The 24720-nt window shown below is 47.9% G+C and overlaps 1 protein-coding gene across 28 annotated transcripts; it reads left to right on the top strand.

Annotated features, from left to right (window-relative positions):
* The first annotated feature begins 13141 nt into the window (after positions 1–13141).
* On the top strand, positions 13142–24717 carry ZDHHC4 (zDHHC palmitoyltransferase 4). 28 transcript variants are annotated; one of them, XM_055346545.2, is made up of 9 exons: positions 13146–13235; positions 14302–14455; positions 16304–16427; positions 17361–17434; positions 17826–18004; positions 19061–19186; positions 20772–21016; positions 22829–22943; positions 24358–24717. In XM_055346545.2, exons 3-9 carry the CDS (start codon positions 16311–16313, stop codon positions 24477–24479), a joined length of 978 nt encoding a protein of 325 aa, XP_055202520.1. In that variant the 5' UTR covers positions 13146–13235; positions 14302–14455; positions 16304–16310; the 3' UTR covers positions 24480–24717. The 28 variants fall into 28 exon arrangements, with proteins under 28 accessions (XP_030868985.1, XP_055202520.1, XP_055202519.1 ...); XM_055346544.2 differs by having other exon boundaries at positions 14302–14481; XM_055346543.1 differs by having other exon boundaries at positions 13152–13235; positions 14237–14455.
* Positions 24718–24720: the final 3 nt, after the last annotated feature.

Here is a 24720-nt window from a genome sequence, read left to right as displayed (position 1 = left end):
TTTAGATACAGAGTCTCACTCTGTTGCCCAGGCTGGAGTGCGCCCGGCCTAGAAATAGGACTTTTAAACAGGTAATTAAGTTAAAATGGGGTCATTAGGGTGGATCCTAATCCAATCTGACTGATGTCCTTATAAGAAGAGGAAATTTTGGGGGAGGCCAAGGCAGGAGGATGGCTTGAGCCCAGCCTGGTCAACATAGCAAATCCCATCTCTACAAAAAATTTAAAAATTAGCCTGACATATTGGTGCATGCCTGTAGTCCCAGCTACTCAGGAAGCTGAGGTGGGAGAATTGCTTGAACCCAGGAAGTGGAGGCTGCAGTGAGCCATGATCATGCCACTGCACTCCAGCCTGGGCGACAGAGAGAGGCTCTGTCTCTAAAAAACATAAATATATAAAAATAAGAAGAGGAAATTTGGACATGAACAGGCACAGAAGGTAGACCATGTGAAGACACAGCATGAAGGCGGCCATCCACAAGCCACGGAGTGAGGCCTCAGGAGGAACCAGCCCTGCCAACACCTTGATCTCAGACTTCCAGCCTCCAGAACCACAAGAAAATAAATGTCTGTTGTTGAAGCCATCCAGTCTGTAGTATTTTGTTAAGGTAGCCCCAGCAAATGAATGTACGGCCACAGTGAAATTTTATCAGAATATGGCTAAAGGGCTCTTCATTCTGGATGTGTTGAGAGCCTGGGTAGGCTTTGGCCAAGGACAGCAAAGGAGGGCAGACAGGGAATGAGTGGGAAAACCCAGACACCCGTTTAAAATTGGCTGGCGCCTCGCTCTCTTCCTGCCAAGTCCACACTGACACATCCAGCCTTTCTGGACTGAGGAGACAGGGTCCAAACAGAGGATTTTTTTTTTTTTTTTTTTGAGTCGCAATCTTGCACTCCACCCAGGCTGGAATGCAGTGGTGTGATGATCATGGCTCACTTCAGCCTCGACCTCCTGGGCTCAAGCCGTCCTCCTGCCTCAGCCTCCAGAGCAGCTAGGACCACAGGCACGTACCACGACTGACTGATTTTTTATTACTTCTAGAGAAGGGGTCTTGATATGTTGCTCAGGTTGGTCTCAAACTCCTGGGCTCAAACGATCCTCCTGCCTCAGCCTCCCACAGTGCTGGGATTATAGGAGTGGGCCATCTCACCTGGCAAACAGGAGGTTTGTATCTTGCAGTCACACACTCTTATCCAAAGCCTCCGTGTTTCTGTACTATGTCCTCAAAATCTCAGGCGACAAAAGAAAAAAGGACGGGTGACAGCTTGCAGGATTGGGGGTTGTCCCAAATGATTGTCCACCACAGTGACTGAGAGCTGAAGTTGACCAGTGATGTAACGGCATTTTATTTTTTCTTTTTTAGACAGAATCTCGTTCTCTTGCCCAGGCTGGAGTGCAGTGGCGCGATCTTGGCTCACTGCAACCTCTGCCTGCCAGGTTCAAGCAATTCTCCTGCCTCAGCCTCCTGAGTAGCTGGGATTACAGGTGCCCACCACCACACCTAGCTAATTTTTTATTTTTAGTAGAGATGGGGTTTCACCATGATCGCCAGGCTAGTCTTGAACTCCTGACCTCAGGTGATCCACCCGCCTCAGCCTTTCAAAGTGCTGGGATTACAGACGTGAGCCACCACACCTGGCCCCGACTGATTTTTTTATTACTTGTAGAGAAGGTTTTGCTATGTTGCTCAGGCTGGTCTCAAACTCCTGGGATCAAGCAATCCTCCCACCTCAGCCTCCCAAAGTGCTGGGATAACAGGTGCCCGCCACCAAGCTCAGCTAATTTTTGTATTTTTAGTAGAGATGAGGTTTTGCCACATTGGCCAGGCTGGTCTCAAACTCCTGACCTCAGGTGATCCACCCGCCTCGGCCTCCCAAAGTGCTGGGATTACAGGCATGAGCCACTGCGCCCAGCCAATGTAACGGCATTTTGAAGGCAGGCTTGATGGTTAGCCCTGAGCTATGCCATGGCTTTCACCAATAACCAGCATAGTGTATTAGCACCGTTAATACCAGCTACTGTAACAACCTCCAATCTCAGTGGCTTTACATAATGAAGTTTCATCAATGACCATTTCAAAGTCCAGTATGCTGGTCTGTGAGCCCTGGTGTCTGTGGGAGCCTCTCTGAGCCCAGTCACTTCCACTTCAAAGTAAGAACAGCCCATGGGTATACCTGGCTTCACCTTGTCTTATGTTTACATCCTCTTCTTCTTGTTTCCCCTTCTAATCTCTTTTTTTTTTTTTTCAGAGTCTTGCTCTGTCGCCCAGGCTGGAGTGCAGTGGCGCGATCCCAGGTCATGGCAACCTCCACCTCCTGGGTTCAAGCAATTCTCCTGCCTCAGCCTCCCCAGTAGCAGAGATTACAGGCATGTGCCACCACGCCCAGCTAATTTTTGTATTTTTAGTAGAGATGGGGGTTCACCATGTTGACCAGGCTGGTCTCAAACTCCCGACCTCAAGTGATCCACCCGCCTAGGCCTCCCAAAGTACTGGGGTTACAGGCATGAGCCACTGTGCCTGGCCATGATTCTAATCTCTTTAAAGTTACGTATGTATGTATTTATTTGAGGCAGGGTCTCGCTTTGTTGCCCAGGCTGGAGTGAAGTGACATGATCATGGTTCACTGCAGCTTCAAATTCCTGGGCTCAAGTGATCCTCCCACCTTAGCCTCCTGAGTGGCTGGGACTCAGGAGTGCACCATCAAGACCGGCTAGTTTTCATATTTTCTTGTTACTGAGGCTGGACTCGAACTTCTGGCCTCGAGTGATCCTCACACCTTGACCTCCCAAAGTGCTGGGATTACAGGCATGAGCCACTGTGCTCAGCCTCTTTAAAGTTATTTTACCTTGTTTTTGCGAGCCTATGTAAGCCATCTCCAGTCCTGCCTAGAATAAGTCAGGCTGATAGAAATCAATGTAGTGGGCCAGGCACAGTGGCGCCTGTAATCCCAGCATTTTGGAATGCCGACGAGGGAGGATCACTTGAGGCCATAAATTGGAGACCCGTCTGGGCAACAGAGCAAGATCCTGTCTCTAAAACTTAAAATTTAAATTTAAAATTTAAATTTAAATGGATAAATTGGCCAGGCATGGCCAGGCATGGTGGCTCACGCTTGTAATCCCAGCACTTTGGGAAGCTGAGGTGGGCGGATCACTTGAGGTCAGGAGTTTGAGACCAGCCTGGCCAACATGTTGAAACCCTGTCTCTACTAAAAATACAAAAATGAGTCAGGCGTGGTTGCATGTGCCTGTAGTCCCAGCTACTCCAGAGGCTGAGGCAGGAGAATCGATTGAACCCAGGAGACAGAAGTTGCAGTGAGCCAAGATCGTGCCACTGCACTCCAGCCTGGGCGACAGAGCAAGACTGTTTCAAAAATAAATAAATAAATAAAAATAAAATAAAATAAATATAAACATAAATAAATAGCGGGCGCGGTGGCTCACGTCTGTAATCCCAGCACTTTGGGAGGCCGAGGCGGACGGATCACCTGAGGTCAGGAGTTCAAGGCCAGCCTGGCCAACATGGTGAAACCCCGTCTCTACTAAAAATACAAAAATTAGCCAGGCGTGGTGGCATGTGCCTGTCATCCCAGCTACTGGGGAGGCTGAGGCAGGAGAATTGCTTGAACTTAGGAGGCAGAGGTTACAGTGAACTGAAATCGCTCCAATTGCACTCCAGCCTGGGCAAAGAAGCAAGAGTCCATCTCAAAAACATAAATTATAAAAATAAATAAATAAATGTAGTGGACCATGCTTTGAAGTTGCCCTTCCTGTTCCTTCTGCCTGCTGCTCTTCCCCTCAACAGTCATGCTAGCATTAGCTGGGTCTGTGAGTGTGTGGGGGGAAGGTGACGGGAGATTGAGCTTCAAAAGAGCTACCTTTTTGTCCCTATACCTCCTACACAAACTTAAAAAAAATATTTTTGGTGTCAAAGTTGGGGATTTTGGAAGGGAAAAAAAATATTGCAAAAGCTTCTGTTTTACACCATAAACCATAGAGTGGGACTGCTTGTATAAGAACTCATTTTTTCATACCCAAGAGGAGTAAAAGTCTGAGCCATGGGCAAAGAGGGGAGACTCAAGAAGGCAGGCAGGCCAGGCACAGTGGCTCCCGCCTGTAATCCCAGCACTTTGGGAGGCCAAGGCAGGTGGATCATTTGAGGTCAGGAGTTTGAGACCAGCCTGGCCAACGTGGTGAGACCCTGTCTCTAGTAAAAACAAAAAAATTAGCTGGGCATGGTGGCGTGTGCCTGTAATCTCAGCTACTTGGGAGGCTGAGGCATGAGAATTGCTTGAACCCAGGAAGCAGAGATTGCGCCATTGCACTCCAGTCTGGGCGACAGAGCGAGACTCTGTCTCAAAAAAAAAAAAAGGAGGATAGGAGAGACAGGTTTGCTGTCCCATTGGAACGTGGGTCACAGCAGCCACACTAAGTCCAGTTACGGAGATGTAACCACCCAAGGGGTCACCTTGCCCGCTGCCTAGACAGAGCCGACTTATCAAGACAGGGGAATTGCAATGGAGAAAGAGTAATTTATGCAGAGCCAGCTGTGCGGGAGACCGGAGTTTTATTATTACTCAAATCAGTCTCCCCGAGCATTCGGGGATCAGAGTTGGTTTTTCCTTTTTTTTGAGATGGAATCTTGCTCTGTCACTCAGGCTGGAGGGCAATGGCGCGATATCGGCTACTGCAACCTCCACCTCCTGGGTTCAAGCGATTCTCCTGCCTCAGCCTCCTGAGTAGCTGGGATTACAGGCACGCGCCACTATGCACAGCTAATTTTTGTATTTTTAGTAGAGACAGGGCTTCACCATGTTGGTCAGGCCGGTCTTGAACTCCTGACCTCATGATCCGCCTGCCTCGGCCTCCCAAAGTGCTGAGATTACAAAGTTTTATTTTATTTATTTATTTATTTATTTATTTATTTATTTATTTGTCTGAGACGGAGTCTCGCTCTGTCACCCAGGCTGGAGAGCAATGGTGTGATCTCGGCTCACTGCAAGCTCCGCCTCCCAGGTTCATGCCATTCTCCCGCCTCAGCCTCCTGAGTAGCCGGGACTACAGGCGCCCACCACCGTGCCCGGCTAATTTTTTGTATTTTTAGTAGAGAGGGGGTTTCACTGTGTTAGCCAGGATGGTCTCTATCTCCTGACCTCGTGATCCGCCCGCCTCGGCCTCCCAAAGTGCTGGGATTACAGGCGTGAGCCACAGAGTTTTTACAGATAACTTGGCAGGTAGGGGCTTGTGGGCAGTGCTGATTGGTCAGGTTGGAGATGGAATCATAGGAGGTGGAAGTGAGGTTTTCTTGCTGTCTTCTGTTCCCGGGTAGGATGGCAGAACTGGTGGAGCCCGATTACTCGTCTGGATGGTGTCAGCTGATCCGTCCAGTGCAGGGCCTGCAAAATATCTCAAGCACTGATCTTAGGTTTTATAAAAGTGATGTTACCCCCAGAAGCAATCTGGGGAGGTTCAGACTCTTGGAGCCAGAGGCTGCACAGCCCCTAAACTGTCATTTCTAATCTTGTAGCTAATCTGTTAGGCCTGCAAAGTCAGACTGGTCCCCAGGAAAGAAGGGGGTCTTTTCGGGAAAGCGCTGTTATCAGTTTTGTTTCAGAGCCAAACCATGAACTGAATTGCTTCCCAAAGTTAGTTCAGCCTATGCCCAGGATGAACAAGGACAGCGTTAAAATTGGTTAGGTCTGATTTGACTGTCATAATTTTCTCAGTTATAATTTTGCAGTGATGGTTTCAGAGACACAAAGGAGGATGCATTTGACAACATGACTTTGGGGTCAGCTGTATATGCTCCCCCTTGATGGTATAATCGCCTGACTGGCTCTTCTTTCAGCTGCACAGATAGAGCCAATTTACTGAGACAATGGTATTGCAGTAAAGAAAGCTTAATTAATGCAGGGCTAGCCACGTGGAAGGACTGGAGTTTATCACTCAAATCAGTCTCCTGGAAAATTCAGAGACTAGGGTTTTGTAAGAATAATTTGGTGAGTGGGGGCTAGGGAATGGGGAATCCTCATTGTTTGCACTGGGGAATGAAATCCTAGGGGGCTGGAGCTACCTTCCTTTTTTTTTTTTTTGAGACGGAGTCTTGCTCTGTCGCCCAGGCTGGAGTGCAGTGGCGTGATATTGGCTCACTGCAAGCTCTGTCTCCCGGGTTCATGCCATTCTCCTGCCTCAGCCTCCCGAGTAGCTGCGACTACAGGTGCCCGCCACTACGCCCGGCTAATTTTTTGTATTTTTAGTAGAGACGGGGTTTCAGCGTGTTAGCCAGGATGGTCTCCATCTCCTGACCTCGTGATCCACCCTCCTCGGCCTCCCAAAGTGCTGGGATTACAGGCATGAGCCACTGCGCCCAGCCCGGAGCTATCTTCTTGTGCTGGGCCGGTCCTTGGGTGGGATCATGTGACCAGCTGAGCCCTTTTACCAGTCACAGTGGCACCAGCTGGTCCATTACAATACAGGATCTGAAAGATACCTTGAACACCAATCTTAGGTTTTCCAGTAGTGATGTTATCTATAGGAGCAACTGGGAAGGTTATGAATCTTTTGACTTCTGGAACAATGGCTGGTTATCATTGAAGTTGGCCTCCACTTTAGCAGAGTTCATATTCCTCACACAAGCCTAATCTTTGGTTGTTTATTAGTTTTACAAAGGTGGTTTAGTCCATGAACAAGGAGGGGCTAGTTGTTGGGAAGGGGCTTTTATCATTTTTTTAAAGTTAAACTTAGGGCCGGGTGAGGTGGCTCACACCTGTAATCCCAGCACTTTGGGAGGCCGAGGAGGGTGGATCAGGAGGTCAGGAGTTCAAGACCAGCCTGGCCAATATGGTGAAACCCCATCTTTACTAAAAATACAAAAAAAAAATTAGCTGGGTGTGGTGGCACACACCTGTAGTCCCAGCTACTTGGGAGGCTGAGGCAGGAGAATCGCTTGAACCCAGGAGGCAGAGGTTGCAGTGAGCCAAGATCACGCCACTGACTCAAGCCTGGGTGACAGAGTGAGACTCCGTCTCAAGAAAAAAAAAAAAATTTAAACTAATGCTGGTTTACACCTATAATCCCAGCACTTTGAGAGGCTGAGGCAGGAGGATCGCTAGAGCCCAGGAGTTCGAGACCAGCCTAAGCAACATAGAGGTACCCCATCTCTACAAAAATTAAAAAATATCCATGCATGATGGCACTTCCCTGTAGTCCCCGCTACTCAGGAGGCTGAGGCTGGAGGATTGCTTGAGGCCAAGAGTTGGAGGCTGCAGTAAGCCATGATCTGGCCACTGCAATCCAACTTGGGTAACAAAGTGAGACCCAGTCTCAAAAAAAAAAAAAATTAAAAAAAAGAGTTAAACGAAATTCCTCCCATAGTTATCTTGGCCGATATCCAGGAATGACCAAGGGCAGCTTGGAGGTTAGAAGTAGGATGGAGTCAGGTCAGATTTCGCTCACTGTCATATTTGCAAACGCAGTTTCAGTCTCCACCCACTCTTGGGAGTATCATGAGAGAGTGACGGTCAGAGTGAGGCATGACAGCTACTGCAATGAGCAAGCTCACCGTGTCTGTGTGTGCAACAACCACCCAACACTATGTATTCCACATGCCTCTCCCTCTGGTCCTCTTGCTTCCAGCTCGTGTTCAGAAACCCTTCTGACACTGCAGTCTCAGGCAGCACGGCTTCCAAGGCCTTATTCTGGAGGCCTCCATCCAGTGACGTAGCATCTCCAGCCAGCTCTGCAGAGGAGCTGCCCTGGTGGCTTGCTGGGCCAGAGGAATTATCAGAACCCGGGGGGCTACAGTGATCACTAGAGCCATTCCCTGGGGACATTTCACAGTCTGTGGGAGGCTCATTCCAGGTTCCTTCCATTGGCCTCACCCTTAGAGCCTCCCTGGGGGATTGTAGTGCACGTCCTCTTTGGCTTCCATGATACCCCCTCTTCCCTGACTCTCCTCCCACTTCTTTTGCTTTCTTTGGTTTATTTAAAAACATTTTTTTTTGGCCGGGCGCGGTGGCTCACACCTGTAATCCCAGCACTTTGGGAGGCCGAGGCGGGGGGATCACAAGGTCAGGAGATCGAGACCATCCTGGCTAACATGGTGAAACCCCGTCTCTACTAAAAGTACAAAAAATTAGCCGGGCGTGGTGGTGGGCGCCTGTAGTCCCAGCTACTGGGGAGACTGAGGCAGGAGAATGGCGTGAACCTGGGAGGCAGAGGTTGCAGTGAGCCAAGATGGCGCCACTGCACTCCAGCCTGGGCGACAGAGCGAGACTCCGTGTCAACAAACAAAAAACAAAAACAAAAACATTTTTTTTTAAAGATGTGAAGTCTTGTCCTATTGCCCAGGCTACAGTGCAGTGGTGCAATAATAGCTCACCGCAGGCTTGACCTCCTGGGCTCAAGCGATCCTCCCACCTCGGTCTCCTGAGTAGCTGAGACTACAGCTAATTTTTAAATTTTTTGTAGAGATGGGGTCTCGCTATGTTGTTCAGGCTGGTCTCAAACTTTTGGCCCCAAGCGATCCTTCAGCCTCAGCCTCCTAAAGTGCTGGGATTACAGGCGTGACCCAAAGTGCCCAGCCTCCTCCTACTCCTGTGGACATCCTCCCTTGGCTTTCTTTGCCAGCTCCTCTTCTTCTGCTGGTCCCAGGAAGTTGGAGAGCCTCAGCCTCTTCTCTCCTTATACACTCTTGCTCTTCCTAAGGAATTGCATCCATTCTGAGTGACCTTGCACAACTGTAACTGCAGCTTTGTGGCTAAAATTTCCTTCTCCTTCCTTTGCATACAGGTTCCCTTGAATCTGCACCTGGAGATTGCTGCCAGGAAGGAATTGTATTAATAGATTTGCCTTTGAGTCTGGGAAATGAAGGACACGCATCTAAAGTTCCTACCATGCCCCAAGCATCTCACGTTCTCACTCTTGCACCTTCGTTCATCGGGGGTTGAATTTTTTTTTTTTTTTTTGAGACGGAGTCTCACTCTGTTACCCAGGCTGGAGTGCAGTGGCGTGATCTCTGCTCACTGCAACCTCTGCCTCCCGGGTTCAAGCAGTGCTCCTGCCTCAGCCTCCCGAGTAGCTGGGATTACAAGCACCCACCACCACACCCGGCTAATGTTTTGTGTTTTCAGTAGAGATGGGGTTTCTCCATGTTGGCCAGGGTGGTCTTGGACTCTGGATCTCAGGTGATCCACCCGCCTAGGTCTCCAAAAGTGCTGGGATTACAGGCATGAGCCACCGCACCTGGCCCTGGGTTGAATTTTTTTTTTTTTTTTTTTGAGACAGAGTCTCGCTCTGTCGCCCAGGCTGGAGTCCAGTGGCTTGATCTCAGCTCACTGCAAGCTCCGCCTCCCAGGTTCACGCCATTCTCCTGCCTCAGCCTCCTGAGTAGCTGGGACTACAGGCGCCCGCCACCTCGCCCGGCTAATTTTTTTTTATGTTTTTAGTAGAGACGGGGTTTCACCGTGTTAGCCAGGATGGTCTCGATCTCCTGACCTCGTGATCTGTCCTCCTCGGCCTCCCAAAGTGCTGGGATTACAGGCATGAGCCACCATGCCCGGCCCTGGGTAGAATCTTAATTTGAAGAGACATTTTTGACACATTCCTTGCATCATTCCAGATATCACTTATTAGATGTCCACTGATTGACTGCCTACCTGGCCAGCATCCATGTACCTTCCCAGTAGGGCCCACACATCCTTCCAGAATCCAGCCGCTCACCTGAGCAACTCATGTGCTTTGGGGGAAACTGATCCTCTGCAGCTTCAGCAGGAGGCCTTGTTTTAACCAAGACAAAGGCCACATTCCATTTTCCTGGTGGCATCATGGTTCAGGGGTGAGTCTATGACCCAAGCCAGCTTAATCACACTGAATGTCAGGACTCCTACTTGGGCCTGGAGGGAGACCTCCCCACTCTCCCTTCACTGGATGTGGGTGTGGACGCATGAAGCCCCAGCTATGGCTGGTGGCCATCCCATCATCAGGAGGAAGGCTGGTCTTCAGATGAAGCTGATCTTCCATCAGAGTGAGGGATAAAAAGAACATTGGTTCTTGATCATGCCATTGAGCTGCGGGTTCCAGTCATTCCTGAAGCCAGCATCATTTCTGGACATTCCAATGGCAGGGATCAAGATGTCTCTTTTGTTGTTTAATCTACTTTGAGGGCTGGGTGTGGTGGCTCACACCTGTAATCTCAGCACTTTGGGAAGCTGAGGCAGGTGGATCACCTGAGGTCAGGGGTTCAAGGCTAGTCTGGCCAACACGACGAAACCCCGTCTTTACTAAAAATACAAAAATTAGCTGAGTGTGGTGGTGCATGCCTGCAGTCTCAGATACTCGGGAGGCTGAGGCAGGAGAATCACTTGAACCCAGGAGGCAGAGGTTGCAGTGAGCTGAGATCCCGCCACTGCACTCCAGCCTGGGCAACAGAGCGAGACTGTCTCAAAAAAAAGAAAGAGAAAAAAAAAAAGGCACGGGGCAGCAATTACAGTAGCAAAGGCAAAGTGGAAATTTGGGTGTCAACTGGGCACCCATACATTATGCTCCAAGCCAGCTAATAGTGACAACTGTGGCCCCACCTACTGGCCACAGAATTTTTTTTGAGTGATATCAAGGATGTAGATTTCCTTCTGATATAAGTTATCATTTTCTTTCATTCATTCAGTTGATACATTTTTATTGGGCGTCTACTATGAGCTAGGTGCTAAAATAGTTGCTACTGATATAACAGCAAGCCAATACAGATCCAGTCCTTTTTTTTTCCTTTTTTTTTTTTTTTTTTTTTGAGACAGGGTCTTGCTCTACTGTCCAAGCTGAAATACAGTGGCACAATCATGGTTCACTGCAGTCTCAAATTCCTGGACTCAAGCAATCCTCCTGCCTTATCCTGCCTCAGCCTCCCCAGGTAGCTGAGACTACAGGTGTACACCACCACACCTAGCTAATTTAAAACTTTTTTGTAGCGGTGAGGTCTCACTAGGTTGCTCAGCCTTGTCTTAAACTCCTGGTCTCAAGGGATCAGCCCTCCTCAGCCTCCCAAAGTGTTGGGATTACCGGTATAAGCCACCATGCACGGTTCAAAAATACTTTTATGTTCCTTTCCTTCTTCTTAATTTCTCCATGGCAAAATTCCTCATGGTCAATAAATCACTGATTGTAAACAAGCATCATGTGTGATATGCCTTTTGCAAGCATAGGTACGAAGTCCTGTATCCCATTTCCAAAGTATAGCATCCATCATTCCCTTGGGGACAAGAGATCGTGGTGTAAAGCTGGTTGATCCTGTCAACTGATCTCACAGCAGGTAAAAAACTGATACTGCAGGTCCAGTTTCAGGAGCTGACGGGAGCGTTTAGCAACACTCCAAAGAGGAATTCTTTGCTCCATGCATCACAAGCAATGCAATCCTTTTGATCACACTTGAATTAAATTTTTGGTTTTAAGCTTAAATAGTGTGTTTTCTCCTACGCTATTTATAAAATGCAGGTGTCAAGGTTTGCGCTTGGACGTTTTAAAGAAGAGGCAAAAAATCAAACATGCCTAGGTTTCAGGAACTGACCAAGTGCTGAGAGATTAATATTTTTTTTTTTTTTTTTTCTGAACCAGGGTCTTGTTTTGTGGTCCAGGCTGGAATGCAGTGGTGTGATCCTAACGCACTGCAGCCTTGACCTCCTGGGCTCAAACAATCCTCCCACCTCAGCTTCCTAAGTAGCTGGGACCACATGTGCATGTCAGCACACCCGGCTAATTTTAAATTTTTTGTAGAGACAAGGTCTCCATATGTTGCCCAGACTGTTCCCAAACTCCTGGGCTCAAGCGATCCTCCCACCTCGGCCTCCTGAAGTGCTGGAATTATAGGTATGAGCCTTGGTTTTTCAATTCTGGGTCCATAAATTTATGAAGACCTTGGATACAATGTACACAGGAGAAGGCATCCTGTTGGTAAGGAGTTTCATAAAAAGGAAAAGAAAAAGCATCAAGAAGCTGACATAGGTAGCAAAGAGACAGGAAAAGAGAAGAGCTTTAAGGCCAGTGTTTGGAGATCAGACATTTCCCCTCAAAGGAAGACAGGCCTGGCTCAGGTCTTCAGAGGCATCAGGAATAGACCCTGGCCTCAGCTGATTCAGAGATGGTCAGAGCAAAGGACACCCCACAGGGCCTTCTCAGGGCTATGTTTGGAAGCAGCTCTTGTTACCCCAAGCCTGCCTAGCATCAAACAGCCTTCCCTTTTATCCTCAACGTTTGTGGTCAAGTATTTGTTACTGCCCCGAGGATATTTAGGGCTGTACAGAGCAAGATGTCCTTGTCATCAGGAGCAAGGACACACATGGAGCGGAATCTGACTGATGGGTACACATTGTGCTTTCTGCCCGCTTCTGCAACGGAAGATGCTGGAACTGTTCTGCTAGATTTCAACAGTGTGGGTGGCTGAAAGCAAACTCTGTCCACCACACAGACATAGTCTGAGAGCCCCCTAAGTGTGACTGCCCTGGGCCACCTGGATCCCCCTGCTGGGCTCTGAGCAGGGACATGACTGGGCTCTCTGCAGGCCGCAGGGCAGCTTAGTCCCTGTCACAGCCCCAGCATGATCGCCCCCACCAGGCCCAGGTCGGTCCTCCTGTAAGTCTCCTGGCAATACTGCTCTAAAATCCCACTTCCAGCCCAGTGCAGGGACTCACGCCTGTAATCTCAACACTCTGGGAGGCCGAGGTGGGAGGACCACTTGAGCCCGGGAGTTCGAGATCAGCTTGGGCAACATAGTGAGACACCCGTCTCTACAAAAAAAAAAAAAAAAAAAAAAAAAAAAAAAATTAGGCGGGTGTGGTGGCATGCACCTGTGGTCCCAGCTACTTGGGAGGCTGAGGCAGGAGGCATTGCTTGAGCCCAGGAGTTGGAGGTTGTAGTGAGCTACGATAGCGCCATTGCACTCCAGCTTGGGCGACAGAGAGACGCTGTTTCTGAATGAATGAACGAATACATAAGTAAATAAGAAAATAGGTAATACATAAAATAAAATAAAATAAAATCGCACTTCCCAGCGGTTACACCCGGCCACGGAGGTGCCAGGCTGGCTGCGAGGGCGCCGGGGAGGTCACCGTTACTCCAGCCCCGCAACCCGCGGCGGCCCTCGCACACTTCCGCCGGAAGTCAGCCCCTCAGGGGCGCCGCGCTGATGTCACGAGCCCGCAGGAAGTCTCGTATCGCGCCCGGGAGGCGCCGGAGCCCAGCGGCTGGCGGTAAGGCCGCCTTCGCGGGGCTGTGGGAAGCTTGGGCTGTCCCAGGACCGTCAGTCTCCTCCTCTGACCCTCCCTTTCCGCTTGTGTGTGGGGCCGCCGTCCCACCCCACCTCGCCCGAGTCCGGGGCGGCCCCGGTGTCCCCTCCGAGCCTGCTGCACTCCACGTCCCACTACCAGGGCTCCAGCCCCCCGGGAAATCTCCGGCCAGGCCCGCCCAGGAGGTGCCTTGGATGGGGGTGGCTTCGGGAGGCCCTAATGGGGAGTGGCGGGGAAAGACCCAAGGCTACCGACTTGGCTTATTTCTTCCCAACTAGCTGTTTCTCACAAAGTCTTTATTATTATTGTATTTTGAGACGGGGTTTCGCTCTTGTTTCCCAGGCTGGAGTGCAGTGGCGCGATCTCGGCTTATCGCACCCTCCGCCTCCCGGATTCGAGCAATTCTGCCTCAGCCTCCCGAGTAGCTGGGATTACAGGCATGCGCCATCACGCCCAGCTAATTTTTTTTGTATTTAGTAGAGACGGATTTCACCATGTTGGTCAGGCTGGTCTCGAACTCCTGACCTCAGGTGTTCCACCCGCCTCGGCCTCCCAAAGTGCTGGGATTATAGGCGTGAGCCACCGCGCCCGGCCTATTTTATTGTTTTTAGAGATGGGGTCCAGCTCTGTGGCCCAGGCTGGAGGGCAGTGGCATAATCACAGCTCACTGCAGCCTCGACCTCCTGGGCTCAAGCCATCCTTCCACCTCAGCCTCCCAAGTAGCTGGGACCACAGGCGCGGGCCACCACGCCCCACTGATTTTTAAATTTTTATGTAGAGACAGTGATCTCACTATGTTGCGCAGGCTGGTCTCGAACTCTTAACCTCAAGCTATCCTCCTGCCTGGGCCTCCCAAAGATTTGGGAGCAGGCCTAAGCAACTTAGTCTGGGCCATTTCTCCCAAAGTCTTACCCATTCATGCTGGGGGTGCTGAAAATCCCCTACTTCCAAATCCTTTTTCACAGGTATTCTGCCTTTGACTGCAACTCTTGTCTTATTATGTGGGTGTTGAATGGATCTGTCTCTGCAGCCAGATCTAGGCTCCTGGAAGAACCATGTCCGGCAGCTACTGGTCATGCCAGCACACACTGCTGCCCAAGAGGAGCTGCTGTTTGAATTATCTGTGAATGTTGGGAAGAGGAATGCCAGAGCTGCCGGCTGAAAATTACCCAACCAAGAGAAATGTAGGCTGGGCACCCTGAATCACCCCGTGAGAATTGCTGCTGTTTGTTTACTCTCACCTATCATGTCATGAGTAGCTTCTTCTTTGGTTATCTCACTTGGCATTACAGCCCAGAATCTTATCTGCTAAGGTCAAAAGTGACCAGTTCCGGTATCTTTTTTTGTTTGTTTTTGAGACAGAGCCTCATGCTGTCGCCCAGGCTTGAACTCCTGTGCTCAAGCAATCCTCCCGCCTCAGCCTCCGCAGGCATGCGCAACCACACCTGGCTAATTTTTGTATTTTTTGTAGAGATGGGGGTCTCGCTTTGTTGCCCAGGCTGGTCTTGAACTTCTGGGTTCAAGTGATCCTCCCATCTCAGCCTTCCAAAGTGCTGGGAGTACAGGCACGAGCCACTATGGCCGGCCAATTCCAGTACCTTTTTTTTTCTTTCTCTTTTTTTTTTTAAACCACTACACTATGGAAAAGAGTTCCAGTATCCAGTGTCTTTCTTTTTTTTTTTGAAACGGAGTCTCGCTCTGTTGCCCAGGCTGGAGTGCAGTGGCGCGATCTCGGCTCACTGCAACCTCCGCTTCCTGGGTTCAAGAGATTCTCCTGCCTCCACCGCCTGAGTAGCTGGGATTACAGGCATGTGCCACCACGCCCGGTTAATTTTTGTGTTTTTAGTATAGATGGGGATTACACCATGTTGGCCAGGCTGGTCTCGAACTCCTGACCTCGTGATCCGCCTGCCTCGACATGCCAAAGTGTTGGGATTACAGGCGTGAGCCACCATGTTCGGCCCCAGTATCCAGTATTTTAACGCAGGCCTGTGTGTTGACTCTGGTTCCAGAGGGTAATTCCTGATGGTTGTGGCCAGTGTCCTGGAGGGATGCTTCTTAGGACAGGATGCCTGATTCTGGGTGCAGGGCTCCTGACTGCCTCTAGGAGATGCTTGTTCTCAAGGCATTGTCAGCAGATTCTTTGGGGACACATCTTGTATCTTTGTGAATATTTAAGGAAGTAAAAGAATGACTCATGCCTGGGGGCAAGGAAGGAGGATGCATTTTCTTTCTTGGTTTATTTTGGATTTGCAAGTTGGAGATGCTTCAAAGGCAGGCCACAGTGTTAGGGTGTTAGATTCAAAGTTTTTATCTTGGGCCAGTGCAGTGGCTCACGCCTGTAATCCCAGCACTTTGGGAGGCCGAGGCAGGTGGATCACCTGAGTTCAAGAGTTCGAGACCAGCCTGGCCAACATGATGAAACCTCGTCTCTACTAAAAATACAAAAATTAGCCAGGCATGGGGTGCATGCCTGTAATCCCAGCTACTCAGGAGGCTGAGGCAGGAGAATTGCTTGAACCCGGGAGGCGGAGGTTGCAGTGAGCCAAGATCGTGCCACCGCACTGCAACCTGGGCAACAAGAGCGAAACTCTGTCTCAAAAAAAAAAAAAAAAAAGTTTATCTTTCTTTTTTTATTTTTTATTTTTTATTTTATTAAATTGAGACAGGGTCTCACTATGTTGCCCAGGCTGGTCTCGAACTCCTGAGCTCAAGCGATCCACCCACCTCTGCTTCCCAGAGTGCTGGGATTACAGGCATGAGCCACTGCACCTGGCCCAGAATTTTTATCTTGATGGAGGGAGCTCAGGACCATTTTGGAGGCCCCACTGAGAGGGAGCAGGCCTCTGTTATGTGTGCCTAAGAATTGGTGAATTCTGTTCTGTTTGTCTTTCTGCTTTTTGCTTTGAGATGTCATTAAAGTCTAGATGAATTCTGTTTTGGTAGCCATTTGGGAGTTGATGTCTGAGAATGTGTGCCATGGAAGAAACCTTTCAGTAGCAGATAGTCACACTCTTTCTGTTCCTTTGTAGCTGCAGGATGGACTTTCTGGTCCTCTTCTTGTTCTACCTGGCTTCGGTGCTGATGGGTCTTGTTCTTATCTGCGTCTGCTCGAAAACCCATAGCTTGAAAGGCCTGGCCAGGGGAGGAGCACAGGTAAGGATGATCCTTGGATGGCACTGGAATTCGAATACTGTGCTAGTCTAAGAGACTCACAGGTTTTGCTACAGGACAAAAAAGAGATGCCAGGCCGGGTGCAGTGCCTCACACCTGTAATCCCGCTACTCAGGAAGCTGAGGCAGGAGGATCCCTTGAGCCAGGAGTCTGAAGTTGCCGTGAGCTATGATCACGCCACTGCACTCCAGCCTGGACTACAGAGTGAGACCCTGTCTCAACAACAACAAAAAAGATGCCACTTAACATCATTAATGGATTTATTTCGTTGATGGCAGTTGTGGGATATTCCACAGCCTCTATCTGTGTGGGTTTTGTGTTCCTGCTGAAAGTCCTCTTGCGGTGGTGCTTTGAGAGAAGAGGTTGCTGTTTTCCTCTGGATTAGATGCCTGTGATTGGGCATGGATGTGAGCAGGGTCCACCTGGGGGGCTTAACGGGTGACTCTGGGGGATGTATGAGCAGAAAGCTCAGCATTGGCTGGCCCCCCTCCTTCAGGGATCAAAGTGAGTAAAACGGGGCAAGCAGCCTATGGGAAGGCATTGACTTGGGAGGGACCTGGGCCAATGCCCAGTGATCTGGGTGTGGATGCTGGAACCTGGGATTGAACCCAGGCTGGGGAAGGAGCGGCCTTCACATTGACATTCCCCGACCCATCCCCTCTGCTCACCTCTCTTTCCCTGAAGACACTGACAGGTGCCTTCGTCAGAATCAGACTAGAAATGGAGTTGGCGTGAAAGGAAAGACTAGTAGAAAGAATTCCCCTCTTTATTCTCTGCTAAATCACTTCTTTACCCTTATAGGGAAACAAAACTTACTGTCACCCAGATTGGCAGCTGTATGTGGAGTGTCTGATTTGTTTGGGAGTGGAGGAAGTGAGAAATGAAATTGAGTCTTTCTCTTTCCTTTTGTTTCAGATATTTTCCTGTATAATTCCAGAATGTCTTCAGAGAGCCGTGCATGGATTGCTTCATTACCTTTTCCATACAAGGTATTTCTGTTTCAGAGTTTAAATATTCTCCTCTTTTCTGCTTTGATTATTAATTGTTGAGATCTCTAGCTTCAGGAAGCTCCTTGTGGTTTCCAGCATGGTGAGGGAAAGAAGGCCGGAAAGAATCACGAGTCCTGAGTTGGGAGCCTCTACTCATAGTTAATCTGCCTTTTGAGATGGAGGTTTTAACTTGCCTACTTTTAAAAAGCGATATTTACAGATTGGGAATTTCTGTTAAATACATGCAGAATGTTTCACATAGTTTTCTATGTAATTCTTACTATTATCTCAAGCCCAAAGGAAGTGGTTGGCCATTGGTTACTTTCTTTAGTATCATACAATTTCTTCAAGAAGAAACCCCCATGAACAAGCCATGCCTGTTTTCTTTCAGAAACCACACCTTCATTGTCCTGCACCTGGTCTTGCAAGGGATGGTTTATACTGAGTACACCTGGGAAGTATTTGGCTACTGTCAGGAGCTGGAGTTCTCCTTGTATTACCTTCTTCTGCCCTATCTGCTGCTAGTTGTAAACCTGTTTTCTTTCACCCTGACTTGTGTAACCAATCCTGGTAAGTTGAGGCTCTTAGCATACAGCATGGTGACAGCTCCACTGTCTTACTAATAGTGCTGCAAACAAGGAGAGGCCCCCCCTGAGGACTTTGTAAAAGATTTGATGTGTAGCATTTTCATTATCTTTCAGTTTTGAGTGTTTTCTAATTTTTTTCTTCTTCAACCCATGGGTTGTTTAAAACCACTTAAAATTTTTAGTTTATCTTTTTAATGCTTTCACTTCATTTTGTCATATATAGAGCATGTGATCGGTATGGTACTGTTCCTTTTTTTGTTTTTTAAGATGGAGTCACGCTTTGTTGCCCAGGCTGCAGTGCAGTGAGGCGATCTCAGCTCGCTGCAACCTCCGCCTCCCGGGTTCGAGGGATTCTCTTGCCTCAGACTCCCGAGTAGCTAGGACTACAGGCGTGCGCCAGCACACCCAGCTGATTTTTGTATTTTTAGTAGAGATGGGGTTTCACCATGTTGTCCAGGCTGGTCTCGAACTCCTGACCTCGTGATCCACCCGCCTCAGCCTCCCAAAGTGCTGAGATTACAGGCGTGAGCCACCGCACTGGCAGAATTGTACACTTTAAATGAGTGAATTAGATTTGTGTGTTATATCTCAATAAAGCTGTTATTAAAAATGAATTGCGTGGCTGGGCGCGGTGGCTCACACCTGTAATCTCAGCCTCTCTGGGAGGCCTAGGTGGGAGGATCACCTGAGGTCCGGAGTTCCAGACCAGCCTGGCCAAAATGGTGAAACCCCATCTGTATTAACAAAAAAAATACAAAAATTAGCCAGGCGTGCATTAGCACCCCTGTAATCCCAGCTACTACTCAGGAGGCTTACGTGGGAGAATCACCTGAACCTGAGAGGCAGAGGTTGCAGTGAGCCAAGATCATGCCACTGCATTCCAGCCTGGATGACAAAGTAAGACTCTGTCTCAAAAAAAAAAAAGAATTACTTACGATATTAAAGATAGCAGTTTCAGTTGTGTTTTATCAGGACGGGTTTTGTGACCATCCAGTCCACCGTATTGCACGAAACTGACATATGTCCTTACTTTTCCCAGGCATTGTAACAAAAGCAAATGAATTATTATTTCTTCATGTTTATGAATTTGATGAAGTGATGTTTCCAAAGAATGTGAGGTGCTCTACTTGTGATTTAAGGAAACCAGCTCGATCCAAGCACTGCAGTGAGTGTGGCTCTCGTGACTCCAGCGGCACCTCCAACAGCACATGTGTGGGCTTCGTCTGTGAGGGAATGTTTCCTGAATCCGAAAGCAGAGCCAGTTCACCCCCAGATATGGTGTGGCCACTACTTGTAGAGTTGAGATAATGGTTTCTTTCAGATGAATGAGGGTCAGGTCTTGTGTTCCTGTGTAGTAGACAGTCCTCATCTCTGGGCATAATAGCCCTTCCCTCGCCACGTGGCAGGACATGCTCCCCACAAGTTGTTTCTGCAGATGTTGTGTTTGCAGATTTCAGTCCTACAAAGCCTAGTCTTCTGGGGAGGGCCCAAGATTCTAGACCAGTGCTGTCTAACAAAAATAGAATGTGGCTGGGCGCAGTGGTTCATGCCAGGAATTCCAGTACTTTGGGAGGCAGGCAGATCTCTTGAGCCTAGGAGTTCAAGACCAGCTTGGGCACCATGGGGAAACCCCACCTCTACAAAAAATACAAAAGTTGTAGTCCTGGCTACTCAGGAGGCTGAGGCGGGAGGATCACTTGAGCCCAGGAGATCGAGGCTGCAGTAAGCTATGATTAAACCACTGCACTCCAGCCTCAGCAACAGAGCAAGACCCTGTCTCAGAAAAAAAAAAAAAAGGCCATGAATAGAAAGTTTTTAAAAATGTTTTTCAAAATGTGGCTGTGCTTGGAGACAGTTTTAATCAGGATGTTATTTAACCTACATATGTAAAATATCATTTTAACATGTAATCAATGTAAAAAATTCTTCATGAGATAGTTTATATTCTTTTTTTCATACTAAGCCTTTGAACTCTGGTGTGTATCTTACATTTACAGCACATCTTGATTTGGACACTAAATTTTCATGTGGAAATACTTGTGTATTTAGATTTAATAAAATGTACAGTTGAAAAAGTAGGCTCACATGTGCAAGCTATATCCAGATATTCTTAAAAGTTTTCCAATATCTGAATTTGGTACCAAAAAAATAATTTTCCTTCACCATCCATGTCTACATTGACATAATGATTCATCTTAATCAGAAGAATTGACTTTAAAGCAGGAACACCAGTTTTAAAACTATGTCTATCCAAGTCAAGTAAATTAACTAACTCTTGTGTTGCCTCCATATTCACACTGAATTCAAAGGATTATTGTAGTAAAAAGACAACTGTAAATTTGTCAATATTGACAAAATGTCCTCTCCGTTTTTTGGTTTGTTTTTTGAGATAGGGTCTCACTCCGTTACCCAGGCTGGAGTGCTGTGGCGTGATCATAGCTCACTGCAGCGTTGACCTCCTGTGCTCAAGTGATCCTCCTGCCTAGCCTCCGAGTAGCTGGGACCATGGGTGCATGCCGCCACCACCTCAGATTTGTCTTGTAGTCAGATTGCAAGTGCTCAATACCCACATTTGCCTGGTTGCTCCTGTACTGGACACCACAGTTCCAAAAGCTTAGTTTGGAACTAAGCAGCTGCTATTTTCCTCTGATGACACATCCAGTGGACAGATTGTGAAAATCTCAGCAGGTATGTGGTGTCCTTGTCTCATCAAGCACCATCCCAGCACGTGCCTCCTTGTTTCTGTGCAGGTGTGTGTAACTGGTGTGTGCACCGTTTCGACCATCACTGTGTTTGGGTGAACAACTGCATCGGGGCCTGGAACATCAGGTACTTCCTCATCTACCTCTTGACCTTGACGGCCTCGGCTGCCACCGTCGCCATTGTGAGCACCACTTTTCTGGTCCACTTGGTGGTGATGTCAGATCTATACCAGGAGACTTACATTGATGACCTTGGACACCTCCATGTTATGGACACGGTCTTTCTTATTCAGGTAATTATGCTGTAGGTTTCTGACTTCAAGTTTCAGAATCGCAAAAAAGACATTTATTTTTCCAGTAAAAGCATGAAGTTAGGTGGGGTGTGGTGGCTCACGCCTGTAATCCCAGCACTTTTGGAGGCCGAGGTGGGAGGATCGCATGAGGCTAGGAGTTCAGGACCAGCCTGGGCAACACCCAAATGTCCATCAACTGATGATTGAATAACTGGTCTCCTGTAGAGACCTTGTCTCTACAAAAAATACAAAAATGAGCCGGGGCTGGGTGCAGTGGCTCATGCCTGTAATCCTAGCACTTTGAGAAGCTAAGACAAGCAGACTGCCTGAGCTCAGGAGCTTGAGACCAGCCTGGGCAACATGGTGAAACCCCATCTCTACTAAAATACAAAAAAATTAGCTGGGTGTGGTGGCACATGCCCATTGTTCCAGCTACTTGGGAGGCTGAGGCACAAAAATTGCTTGAACCCGGGAGGGAGAGGTTGCAGTGAGCCGAGATTGCACCACTGCACTCCAGCCTGGGTGACAGAGCAAGACCCTGTCTCAGAAACTAACAAACAAACGTGAAGTTTTTCCTTTTTCTAAACTGATATAAAATTCACATATTGAGCCAGGCATGGTGGCTCACAGCTGTAATCCCAGCACTTTGGGAGACCAAGGTGGGTGGATCACCTGAGGTCAGGAGTTCAAGACCAGCCTGGCCAATGTGGTGAAACCTCGTCTCTACTAAACATACAAAAAAGTTAGCCAGGCATGGTGGCCAGCATCTGTAGTCCCAGCTACTCGGGAGGCCGAGGCAGGAGAATCACTTGAACCTGGGAGGCGGAGGTTGCAGTGAGCCAAGATCGCACCATTACACTCCAGCCTGGGCAACAAGAGCGAAAGAGCGAAACTCCATCTCCAAAAAAAAAATTCACATATCATAAAATTCACCCTTTAAAGTATCCCACAGTGGTATAAGTATATTCACAGACTTGTTCAGCCCTCACTACTATCTAATTTCAGAACATTTCATCATCCCCAAAAGGAAACACTCCCCATTCCCTCCTCCCCCAGACCCAGGTAATCACTAATCTACTTTCTGTCTTTCGGGTTAGGCCTTTTCTGGACACTTCATATAAATGGAATCATGCAATATATGGTCTTTTCCACTGGCTTCTTTCTTGCGGCACAAGGTTTTCAGGGTTAATTCATGTAGCACGAATCTACTTCATTCCTTTTGTTTATTTGGGATGGAGTCTTGCTCTTGTTGCCCAGGCTGGAGTGCAATGGTGTGATCTTGGCTCACTGCAACCTCTGCCTCTCAGGTTCAAGCAATTCTCCTGCCTCAGTCTCCCGTGTAGGTGGGATTACAGGCATAAGCCACCACGCCTGGCTAATTTTTGTAATTTTAGCAGAGAAGGGGTTTTACCATGTTGGCCAGGCTGCTCTTGAACTCCTGACCTCAAGTGATCCACCCACCTCGGCCTCCCAAAGTGCTGGGATTACAGGCATGAGCCCCCGTGCCCGGCCTTACTTCATTCTTTTTTATGGCTGAGTAGTATTCCGTTGTATGGATAGACTGAATTTTAATTATTTGTTCATCAGTTGATGGACATTTTGGTGTTTTCACTTTTTGGCTATTTTTGAGTAATACTGCTGTGAACATTCATGTACAAGTTTTTTGTGTGGACATATGTTTTTATGTTTATAAAACCTGTTTTATGTTTATGTTTTTATGTTTTATGTTTATATTTCTCTTGGGTACATTCCACCTAGAAGTGGCACTGCTGGGTCATATGGTAACTTTTTTTTTTTTTTTTTTTGAGACAGAGTCTCACTCTGTCACCTAGGCTGGAGTGCAGTGGTACCATCACAGCTCACTATGACCTGGAACTCCTGGGCTCAAATGCTCCCACCTTGGCCTCCCGAAGTGCTGGGATTACAGGTGTGAGCCACCATGACTGTCCCGGAATAACTTTTGATTTGAGGTCTTTATATAATAATGACAGTTAATCTTTTGTTATACTGGTTTTTTGTTTGTGGATCTTTTGGATCTTGGGAATGGGGTTTTGGGTTTTTTGGGGTTTTTTGGTATAGAAAAGTTCAGACATTCTTTCTCATCAAATTTCTTTTCTTTGTAACTTCAACAAGAAAGTCTCCTCCATCAGGAGTTTTGTTAAATGTTCTCTTTTCTTGTGACTTTCAAAAATATTAAACTTTCTAAATTCTTCATTTTGCTTATTACAAAAATAACTTACAAAACTTTAAGCAGCGCAGTTCCTATGGTCATATACCATTTACGGAGTCAGTTTTGTTTTTACCCAAACAAGATGACAGTGTAATCCTTACATCTTGCCTTTCTCATTAGTCAATATATTAAATCTTTTCACAATCAGTACATAGAAATTGACATCATTTTTCATGGCTCCTCGTTTTCCCATTGTGTGACCATCCCAGAGTTTACCCTTCCTGACGGATGGACAGTTAACTTGTTTCTTGGCCAGGCACAGTGGCTCACGCCTGTAATCCCAACAATTTGAGAGGTCAAGGCAGGAGGATCACTCAAGGCCAGGAGTTTGAAAGCAGCCTGGGCAACATAGCAAGACCCAGTTTCTATTGATTTTTTTATTTTTATTTTTATTTTTAGATGGAGTCTCGCTCTTTCGCCTAGGCTGGAGTGCAGTCGCACAATCTCAGTTCATTGTAACCTTCACCGCCCGGGTTCAAGCAATTCTTCTGCCTCAGCCTCTTGAGTAGCTGGGATTACAGGCATGTGCCACCACACACGGCTAACTTTTGTATTTTTAGTAGAGAAGGGTTTTACCATGTTGGCCAGGCTGGTGTCAAACTCCTGACCTCAAGTGATCTGCCCGCCTTGGCCTCCCAAAATGCTGGGATTATAGGCGTGAGCCATTGCGCCGGTCCCCTGTTTCTATTTATTAAGAAAAGGAAAAAAACTTTGGAAGAGGGGCTGATAAAATCAATGTACATCTATTTTTGGGGTTGTATTGTTTTAAGAAAGACATTGATCTCTTTTGTCCATCTGGATTTTATTTTGATGAATGAAGTCTGCATTTATTTTATAAATAGCTAACTGGAATAGCACATTTCCTAAGTAAACTTTCCCTTTTCCTTCAGTGTGAACACTTCATTCATCCCACAGGAAACTCTTGTATGTACTGGGATTATTCTGGGCTGCTTCTCAGTGCTGTTTATGTTCAGTTTGTCACATTTGGACACAGGTAGGTGGGCTGAGGAAGCAGCGCTGGTGGCTGTGGCAGGCCCAGGGTTGGCCAGTGTTCACTCTCATGGATGTCACAGTCCAGCTGCCTAAAGCACTACCTTTTCTCTGCCCCTAGTACCTGTTCCTGACTTTTCCACGGATTATCTTCATGCTGGGCTTTGTCGTGGTCCTGAGCTTCCTCCTGGGTGGCTACCTGTGCTTTGTCCTGTATCTGGCGGCCACCAACCAGACTACTAACGAGTGGTACAGAGGTGACTGGGCCTGGTGCCAGCGTTGTCCCCTTGTGGCCTGGCCTCCGTCAGCAGAGCCCCAAGTCCACCGGAACATTCACTCCCACGGGCTTCGGAGCAACCTTCAAGAGATCTTTCTACCTGCCTTTCCATGTCATGAGAGGAAGAAACAAGAATGACAAGTGTGTGACTGCCTTTGAGCTGTAGTTCCCGTTTATTTACACATGTGGATCCTCGTTTTCCAAGCA

Source organism: Gorilla gorilla, chromosome 6 (genome assembly GCF_029281585.2).
Source record: "Gorilla gorilla gorilla isolate KB3781 chromosome 6, NHGRI_mGorGor1-v2.1_pri, whole genome shotgun sequence".
NCBI lineage: Eukaryota > Metazoa > Chordata > Mammalia > Primates > Hominidae > Gorilla > Gorilla gorilla.
Note: the sequence above shows the minus strand (reverse complement) of the source record. Positions and strands in the feature narration are given on the sequence as shown.

Coding starts and splice junctions, on each gene's coding strand:
- ZDHHC4 (XM_031013125.3), top strand. CDS start 16,311: ATGGACTTTCTGGTCCTCTTCTTGTTCTACCTGGCTTCGGTGCTGATG. Junction 16,428..17,360: donor TGGCCAGGGGAGGAGCACAG/GTAAGGATGATC, acceptor CTTTTGTTTCAG/ATATTTTCCTGTATAATTCC. Junction 19,187..20,771: donor AGCTCGATCCAAGCACTGCA/GTGAGTGTGGCT, acceptor GTTTCTGTGCAG/GTGTGTGTAACTGGTGTGTG.